The 9,339-nt window shown below is 38.4% G+C and overlaps 2 protein-coding genes across 4 annotated transcripts in view; one reads left to right on the top strand and one right to left on the bottom strand.

The window, feature by feature from the left end:
* On the top strand, window positions 7–5,300 carry LOC107646132 (serine/threonine-protein kinase ATG1a). Its single transcript, XM_016350325.2, has 13 exons — window positions 7–476; window positions 572–689; window positions 790–848; window positions 985–1,049; window positions 2,502–2,595; window positions 2,699–2,779; window positions 2,884–2,995; window positions 3,161–3,215; window positions 3,294–3,553; window positions 3,640–4,004; window positions 4,157–4,445; window positions 4,554–4,624; window positions 4,731–5,300. Exons 1-13 carry the CDS (start codon window positions 231–233, stop codon window positions 4,959–4,961), a joined length of 2,046 nt encoding a protein of 681 aa, XP_016205811.1. The 5' UTR covers window positions 7–230; the 3' UTR covers window positions 4,962–5,300.
* The window catches only part of LOC107646131 (protein LHY), a gene marked incomplete in the record, with an annotated part of 13,037 nt that continues 9,285 nt past the window's right edge, over window positions 5,588–9,339 (bottom strand). For 2 of the 3 annotated variants that reach the window (XM_016350323.2, XM_021104214.1), the window contains 3 exon segments: window positions 5,588–6,275; window positions 6,361–7,767; window positions 7,858–8,082. In XM_016350323.2, coding sequence (XP_016205809.1) covers window positions 5,877–6,275; window positions 6,361–7,767; window positions 7,858–8,082 — 2,031 coding nt within the window. 3 annotated transcript variants of the gene reach the window in all.

The following is a 9,339-nucleotide window of genomic DNA, read 5'->3' as shown; positions in this document are numbered from 1 at the left end:
CCGCACAAAAAAAAAAAAAAATGAAAAACACAATCTTTCCTTAGATTCCCTTCCAAATATCATCAATCCATCCCAACAATCCAATCCTATTGAATTCAATTCCGTTCCGCTCTTTCACTGAGTTAGTTAGTTAGTTACACACAGGCAGCACGCCATACACACCACGTCATATGGCTCCGTAGGTTTTCTGATTCTCCTTTGCTCTCTTTCATAGGAATTCCGATTGGGTTATGGATTTCGGAGGAGGAGGAGGGACCCGGGTGATCGGAGATTACATACTTGGACCTAAAATCGGGTCGGGTTCCTTCGCGGTAGTGTGGCGTTCAAGGCACCGCAAATCCGGCACGGTGGTGGCTGTTAAGGAGATCGATAAGAAGCAGCTGAGCCCCAAAGTGAGTGAGAATCTGTTTAAAGAGATTACTATTCTCAGCACAATCGATCATCCCAACATCATTCGACTCTTCGAAGCTATTCAGGTAACTGAGGCACCCTGCACCCCAATTCTGCTTATTCAACTCACTCTTTCATACTCAAAGTTGCTGCCTTTTCTGTTTTTTTACTCTGATTATAGACCAAGGACAGGATTTACCTTGTGTTGGAGTATTGTAGTGGTGGCGACCTTGCAGCTTACATTCATCGCCATGGCAAAGTTTCTGAAGCCACTGCCAGGCACTTCATGATCCAATTGGGTAACCTCTTATGGCTTTTTCCTTTATTATCATAATTTCAAGCTTTTTCATGTTTGTGTCCATCACTCATGTTGTGTTGCCATGTGCTTTTCCCTTGTAGCTGCGGGGTTGCAGGTTCTTCAAGAGAAGAACCTCATTCACAGAGATTTGAAACCACAGGTATCTAAGTGACCAAGTATATTTTGTTAGATTCCTACCAAAAAGCTGATAAGTTTTCTTTTAAGATACTATGGCTTTCACATTGTAAATGGTTCATGCCTTGATGATACTTGTTTTTCCCTAAACATACATGCAGAACTTACTATTGGCAACTTCTGGAGCTACACCACTCATGAAAATAGGAGATTTTGGTTTTGCAAGGTACTATGGCTTCATTGGAGTTAAACAATACAACTTTATGCCATTATTATTTTATGCTTATCACTGGCTTATTGTTATGCTAGAATGACCTAATAATGTTTTTCTGAAAAAGGATGCTGTGTCTTGCTTCTTCATAAATGATTGATGGCAGATTTACATGACACTCAGCCATCTCCAGTGGGGAAACTATCCATAAACAACACTGTTTGACATTTAAATATTAATGGTTTAAATATGAATATTATTTATGATATGATACCATGACATTGTTTGATCCTTGATGCTGCACCTTCTCTACTTGTGGAACACCCCCCACCCCGCTTTCCTGTTTTCTTTCTCTCCCTGTCACTCTCTCTCCCTGGCAAGCATTCAAACTGTTTTCCTATATTTGGTTCTCCAATGGTTTTTAACTCCAACTGGATGGAATCAAGAATACTAAAACTTTCTTTACTCCTTTTCCTAATGTGCTGTTATACTAGGTCTCTCACACCCCAGGGTTTGGCTGACACTCTGTGTGGTTCACCATTTTACATGGCTCCAGAAATAATTTAAAATAAAAAATACGATGCCATGGTGATGATAGTTAGAACCAATATTGGATTGTACATGCAAATCTTTGTTACTCCTTCTTCTTTTTTAACAAGAATGAAAAAGTAAAATTGTATTGTAATTGCAGGCTGATTTATGGAGTGTAGGGGCAATATTGTACCAACTAATCACTGGGAAGCCACTATTTGATGGAAATAGTCAACTGCAGGTTTTCGAAGAGGCTACTTCTGCTTCAATTCATTAAAACAAAAAATAAAAGTTCCTTGTGATCCTATTTTCTCCTCTGACAATTTTTTATTTTTTGCATTGCAGCTTTTTCAAAACATTTTGACATCTAGCGAGCCGCAGTTTCCCCAAGAGGCTTTAAAAGAGCTACATTCTGATTGCTTGGATCTTTGCAAAGGCCTTTTACGTCGAAATCCAGGTATCAATGGCATGTACATCTGTGTGTGTATGTCAAATCTTCTGCATCATGTTGCAGATGCACAAGGATGATGAATCTGAGGTTAAATATAATTATACATATGTTTTGCATGACAGTTAGATTTTATGTGGAGAACTTCCATAAAGTTTTTATTTTAATATGCAGTTGAGCGATTAACTTTCAAGGAGTTCTTCAATCACAATTTCCTTCAGGAACCCAGGTGATATTTTCTTCCCTCCTTTCTCATTTCCTTCCAAGTCATAACTAATATTAATATCTTAAATTTCATAACTTACAGGTTAATCATGCTCTCTCTCTCTCTCTCTCTCTCTCTCTCTCTCTCTCTCTCTCTCTCTCTCTGGCAAGCATTCAAACTGTTTTCCTATATTTGGTTCTCCAATGGTTTTTAACTCCAACTGGATGGAATCAAGAATACTAAAACTTTCTTTACTCCTTTTCCTAATGTGCTGTTATACTAGGTCTCTCACACCCCAGGGTTTGGCTGACACTCTGTGTGGTTCACCATTATACATGGCTCCAGAGATAATTCAAAATAAAAAATATGATGCCAAGGTGATGAAAGTTAGAACCAATATTGGATTGTACATGCAAATATTTGTTACTCCTTTTTCTTTTTTATGAAGAATGAAAAAGTAAAATTGTATTGTAATTGCAGGCTGATTTATGGAGTGTAGGGGCAATATTGTTCCAACTAGTAACTGGGAAGCCACCATTTGATGGAAATAGTCAACTGCAGGTTTTCGAAGAGGCTACTTCTGCTTCAATTCATTAAAACAAAAAATAAAAGTTCCTTGTGATCCTATTTTCTCCTCTGACAATTTTTTATTTTTTGCATTGCAGCTTTTTCAAAACATTTTGACATCTAGCGAGCCGCAGTTTCCCCAAGAGGCTTTAAAAGAGCTACATTCTGATTGCTTGGATCTTTGCAAAGGCCTTTTACGTCGAAATCCAGGTATCAATGGCATGTACATCTGTGTGTGTATGTCAAATCTTCTGCATCATGTTGCAGATGCACAAGGATGATGAATCTGAGGTTAAATATAATTATACATATGTTTTGCATGACAGTTAGATTTTATGTGGAGAACTTCCATAAAGTTTTTATTTTAATATGCAGTTGAGCGATTAACTTTCAAGGAGTTCTTCAATCACAATTTCCTTCAGGAACCCAGGTGATATTTTCTTCCCTCCTTTCTCATTTCCTTCCAAGTCATAACTAATATTAATATCTTAAATTTCATAACTTACAGGTTAATCATGCATGTTGAGCAGTCTTTATTGCATCCATCAGAGAGATCCGTGGTTCAACACTTAGTTACCTCCACTTCAGACATGTCTCAGTTGCATTCTGGGCATCATGTTGAGTCATTAGTAGATGATCCAGTTGTAGTCAATTCAGTTCTCAATGATACTTTGGCACTGCAAAGAAATACTGGGAAGAAAACAATTGGCATTCAGGCTGTTGAGACGCCTGTTTTTGGTTGTTCTCATTTGTCAAAAGAACCTCAAGGTCTAATACATTCTGAAAATTGCATTCTTCTTTTTGCATTGCTTCCTGCCCATTATTTATCCTTCCAAACCTCAATTTCCTTTCAGTTTCTCGTTTAATGGAGTCCATTGAAAAAGATTATGTCCTAGTCAATCATCATTTTGCATCATTGGAAGCTTTCTCTGAGTACTTTGAGGCATCTGTGCAAGATAATTCCACTTGCAAGGTTTCTATTTGCTCTTCAAAGAGGACTAACATGGAAACTGGTGTTCCAATGCAAACAAACGATCCATCCCATTGCCATGCTGGTCAATTAGAAGATCCAAAAAGTGGTGAACCTGTGGCATTAGTGGCATCCCGTGCATTTGATGTCTTAAGTAAAATGCATGGAACTTCCTCGCTGAGCTCTTCAAACAGGCTAGAGTTATTGCATCTGTATGTGCAGATCCTTGCGGAGCTTTCATGTGAAAAGGTGAGTTAGTCTTGTTCACTACATCACACTGTGATATGGTTTTTATTGGTTTTGAAATATGCCTGAAAATGAAAATAGTTATAATGTACTCTGCCGCTCTTTCTGTTGTCTTTTCAAAATATATAATAATTTTGGATGTCCATATCTTGCAGTACAATGCAAAATTGTATCTGGAATCGTTTGCAGTTGAGTTAGTAGTTTTGGCTATATGGAAGAAAGCTCTAGACGTTTGTGAATCTTGGATGAATAAGGGTGTGTTGCCTGCAAGTACTTTGGCCAATGAAGCCAGAACTTCCTATGGAGATGTGGGTTCATCACAAAACGTGGAAAAGAAAATAAATTTCTGTGATCCTTTGTCAGTCTACATGTGGGCAAAAGAGGGGTTTATTGCTGCAGTTGATAGTGCTCAGACACTGTCACGTCATATTCAAAATATGGATGGTAGGACTGCTTTTTATTTCAGGAATTATTCTAATCCTTCCATTAGTTCCATATTATCTAAGGAATTATCTTCCTATATACTCATAGTACTAGAAAATATATTTACAGGAGAAGCTGAGATGCCAGATGCAATGGAGATCATATTCCAAGAAGCACTCCTAGTTGGTAAAAGTGGTGCTGTAAGTACATCTCCAATGTGCACTAATCAATTTTTTCTGAGCCCTAGTCTTCCTCAAGGGTATATGAATGAAAATGCTAGTACTTAGGTGTTTGCCATTTTCCCAGGTAGATGAATATATGGAGAACAGAGGTAGGGCAGCTGCATCTTATTCAAAAGCTATGCTTCTGCTTTCCTTTATTGTGGGGGAAGCAACGAACCTTCCATTAAACCCACCATTTTTGCTTACTGCTGCTAACGAGAAGCGAATCCTACAATATATTCACAATTTGCAATCCCATCAAAAATCTTCATCAGAGTCTTCTCCCAAAGCAACCCATATTCTTTTGTCTGAGTAAATAACCAGCTATGTACAGTAGTCCTTACATGGCCACTTGTTATTTGTGGATAAAGTGAAGCAATTGTTGGTGGCGTCAAGGCTAACTTCTTATTATTGTGGCCTACTAAACTTTTGACAGATACGTTAAGTGTATAGAGAAATATATGACCTACTATGGCGTTGTAGAGGGACCTTGATATTTGCTTAATTCCGTGTATATAAATGTTCTTAATTCTTTCAACGTGGAAATTGTAAATAGTCTAACATGCAGTTCTGAACCAACTACATGTGCAATGTATTCAAATTGCTTTTGAGAAGGTGGAATTATATTGCAGTTACTACGATTTTGAAATCTGTATATAGAAAGCGCCTTCCTCAAACAATAGCTGTTCTTAGTTCATTTATGCATGGAATATATGCAATGTACACACAACCGGGAGAAATTTGTAGTACCTTTCTTAGTACATGTAAGTAATTTTTAGTGAAAACAGCGATACTTTCATTAGTGTCATGTAATACATCATATTAAATTATTTATAATAATCATATACAGTCATGCTACCTTTTTTAGTCAATGCGCGCATAGTTTGAAATAGAAGACAAATGATTCATAGATGTCGACACTTGAAAAGAAAACGGGGATAATGACTGAATGAAGGATCATAAATTACTTGAATGTTCAATGCTCAAACAGTACTTAATGTTTCTTATCTATGTAGCGGGGTTTTTAACAGCAGTAACATCAGTTTAAGAAAGTAAAAGAGTGTATCTGGTAATTTAATATGGTACACGCACCTACACGATGAGTTTCGTGGGCTGAAGTAGAATAAAAACAATACAACACCAAAGAAGGGGACATTAATGATATGCAAAAGAGGTGTGCCTAGTGTGACTGTGACTGCACCTGCATGCTCAATGCTGCATATGTCAATAGTCATGTTGAAGCCTCCCCTTCCAGGCGTATTCTCTTGGGACCCTTCTCTTCACTATGGTTACAGGCCATTCCAATCCTTGTTTCCTTGGCATCTACTGAACATCTTTTGTAAGGTTTAAACCCTGTTCGACGAGTCTTGAGCTTACCTTGTTGAAGACCTATGGCCAGCAGTCCCTCCTCGTCTTTCTTATTTTCTTCAAATTGCAGGTTTTTTTGCACCCCTTCACACTGAGAACTGCATTTCTTACTGTCAAGATCCTCTTCATCTTTGCACTCAACCTGCTGCTTGTCATGTTTGATATTGCCCATCTGATGATCCTTGTTTATCAAATCATGCGGAGGTGAAAAACTTTGGGGTAACACTTCTCTGGAGAATAGAGCCTGGAAGGCCAGCCGTCCCTGATAATAACAAACATGGCATGAGGAGAAAAACAATATATGCATAGATTACAATAAATTTATGTCATAAGATATTATCCAGCACCTCTTCGGAGACCTCCTTCCAAGAATCCGTAAGGTAGCTAATGCTTCTACAACGACGATTAATTGGCTCAGTATCTACATGGTTTGCATCATGTGTTTTGGACTCTTCCTTTTCTTTTTCTTCCTTCTCTAGTGCATCTGTTTCTTCACTGCTAGAGGCTGAGTTGGAACCACATGAGGAGCGGTCAACTTGTTTGCTGCCATTCACTTTGTCAGGGTCAAGGTGTTCAGAAACTTCTTGGTTCTTCCCATGATCAGTAGTAGCCTTGGTTGAAGCGTTTAATTGGGCATCTCCAATCTCTTCATATTCGGATGAAGAAACAGCTGGTGACTTAGAAGATGAATCTTGAGCATGAAGAGCTTCTGAATATTCTGGATCAGCTGTCTGATCTTGCAGAGGATTTTCTGGAGCAACGTTTCCTTGCTCTGTCTTGGGTGATGCCTCGCCAGTATTGATCAAGGGAGCTGCAGTTGCTGATGAAGGTGGACAGGCAAAAGCAGTATGAAGTGGGGCACACAAAGGAAGCAGCCCATGGGCAGCCCACCACGCAGTTGCAGCAGCTACAGTCGCAGCTGCTATAGCTGCCACACTTGGAGGAGAGCCAATATGGCTAGATGGAAAGCTTCCTTGAGAGCACGAATGAGAATTTGCTGGTGTTTCTGCACTTGCACAGGGCCAAATCATTGCAGCAAAACTTGCTGCAGCATGGGCGGCAGGGTTTTGCATCAATGTGGAAACAATAAGACTTGAAAATGTGGATGACATGTGAAGAAATGATTGGTAATCTTCCTGATTATGCTGCATGAAAGGAGGACATGGGGGAAATGTTTGATGAATAGAGGATCGTGCTGTGTCATTTTGACTTCCACTTGTGTTTGATGCAGCTGGATTGGTAAAAAGATTGGGTTGCCCATTAACCCCTCCTTGCGGAATTACGGAGTCTCGAAACAATGTATCATGGGATGGATTTTGTGTAGCAGTTCCATGATTCCCATCAATGACGTGCACAGTGACATGCCTTGGGTAATTCTGACTGCCTTGAATTCCATCTGCTTTCTCAGTATGAACCATTTTGGCTTTAGAAGCACAATAAATGTCCATCTTAGAGGCTTTACAAATGCCATTGGTTTGCGTGCACTTACCATCATCTATCCCCAACTTCTGATTTTCAAGTTCAACAGTAACAAAAGATTTATTTCCTTCATCTTCAGCTATTACATCTTTCACTAAAGGTATATACTCCCTCAAGGCACATGAATTTTGCATTGGCACTGACATTGGTATTAAATTCTTGTCTGCTGAAGATGGGGACGAACTGGGTGCCTCCTCAAGAACAGTAAACACTTTTGAGCAGCCTTCACTCTTATTCTCGTTTGCATAAGTTGGCCTTTCATCTTCATTATGCTTCTGACAGAAGAGGGAACAAGCACAATTATTTCACTAACAGGGATACACAATAAAATTTTCTGAACCAAAATATAGAAAATAAAAATTAACCTCTGGTAGAGGTTCTTTCTCCAAGTCCAGAGTTTGTTTACAATGTGAAGATGCAACTGAAATGAGAAGCTTTCCATATTTTGCTCCACTATGTGAGGTTGGGGTGCCAACATTGGTCTTACGGGGATAAGGATTGCTTGGTTTTCTTTTGGGCCTTGGTGGTGGGATGTCTATATCAATAGCCTGTCCTAACGGAACACCCTTTACAAGGGCCTCTTTCTCCAACTGGAAGTAAAAAATTGTAACAATATTATCAGCAGCTGAAGTTTCACAGAAACCATCTAAGCATTCTGGTGGGATTGATGATTTCCAAAATACTAATCAGTAAATTTTGGGTAGATCTAACACGAACATTACAGTGATCTCACATGTAGCAGAATCAACTTTGTACACTGTTTTCTTCAAAAAAAAAAAAAGGAATTTTATTGAGATGAAGAGAAGAAAACTATGTACAAGACCTTTTTATTCGAAGAATGCCAAGAAAAGACGGTATCTAGAAAGTTTCTCCAATCATGTTGGGGGGAAAAATAAATTTAGGCGTAATCAAGGATTATTAATGTGGAATTAGTGAGCTGGAAACTGAGTTCTAGTTCCATGGAACAGGAGATGTCAACTAACAGTCCACAAGAGATTGCATAGTACCAAATCATATATCGTATATTATCAATTACAATCATGACTAAAGGCAATTATTGACAAGAATCTGACATGAAGAAAACAACCACAAACATTTGATAAATGTTCCCTTTTTCTCAGAATATAGTTTTCCAACTAAAAACTTTCATGTATGGTGCACTGGGAAATCAAAGAAAAAGCCTTTCCTCATCAGTAGAAAAAACAGCTAACATTTCTACCAAGCTCATTATACAGAAGTCAAAGGGACCAAGGTATTATGTGAATGACTTGAAGTGGAGGTATGTGAATAGTATATGTTTGAAAAAGTTTTGTCGTGCAATACTGGGATCTTTTACAGCTCCTCCGTAATCAGTTTAAAAATATTTCTTTTATTGAGGAAAGTCCAAAAGTAACCAGCGGTTATTCTCCATGAGAGATCGACCAGCTATCTCCTATGAGGACAATAACTCGCAAGTTGAATAATTTAATGTCAGAGCATGATTTTGTTTAATCTTCAATCCTACAACTAAGTTTTTTTTTAAAAAAATACAGCTTTCGATATCATTTTTCCGGTTTAGTCCACTTATAAAATTTTCTATTAGGCTAGTTTTCTGTTTAAATTGATAAATTCCATGTAAGGTCAGCTCTAAAATGTTAACTTTGAGGTTTCAGTGGTACTTATTAAATGTTTGTGCTGGGTTCTGACATTAAGCAGCACAAATTCAGCTGGGTGGGTTTAACCATTTTCGGGTACTTTTTATGGCGTCGTCTGACCTGACCTGGCTTAGTTCCTTGTGACTAATTTGTTGCTCTTTTTGCTTTGACAAGTAGCTCTATGCTGTACATGAGGCACAAATACTATCGCAA

This window comes from Arachis ipaensis, chromosome B06, assembly GCF_000816755.2.
Source record: "Arachis ipaensis cultivar K30076 chromosome B06, Araip1.1, whole genome shotgun sequence".
NCBI lineage: Eukaryota > Viridiplantae > Streptophyta > Magnoliopsida > Fabales > Fabaceae > Arachis > Arachis ipaensis.
The sequence above is the reverse complement of the archived record's forward strand: the minus strand, read 5'-3'. Positions and strand labels throughout refer to the sequence as shown.

What these genes read in the sequence shown, in the direction of transcription:
- LOC107646132 (XM_016350325.2), top strand. Translation starts at nt 231, where the DNA reads ATGGATTTCGGAGGAGGAGGAGGGACCCGGGTGATCGGAGATTACATA. An exon ending in GACTCTTCGAAGCTATTCAG is followed by an intron (nt 477 to 571) that starts GTAACTGAGGCA and finishes CTCTGATTATAG; the next exon opens with ACCAAGGACAGGATTTACCT. An exon ending in TCATATTCAAAATATGGATG is followed by an intron (nt 4,446 to 4,553) that starts GTAGGACTGCTT and finishes ATATATTTACAG; the next exon opens with GAGAAGCTGAGATGCCAGAT.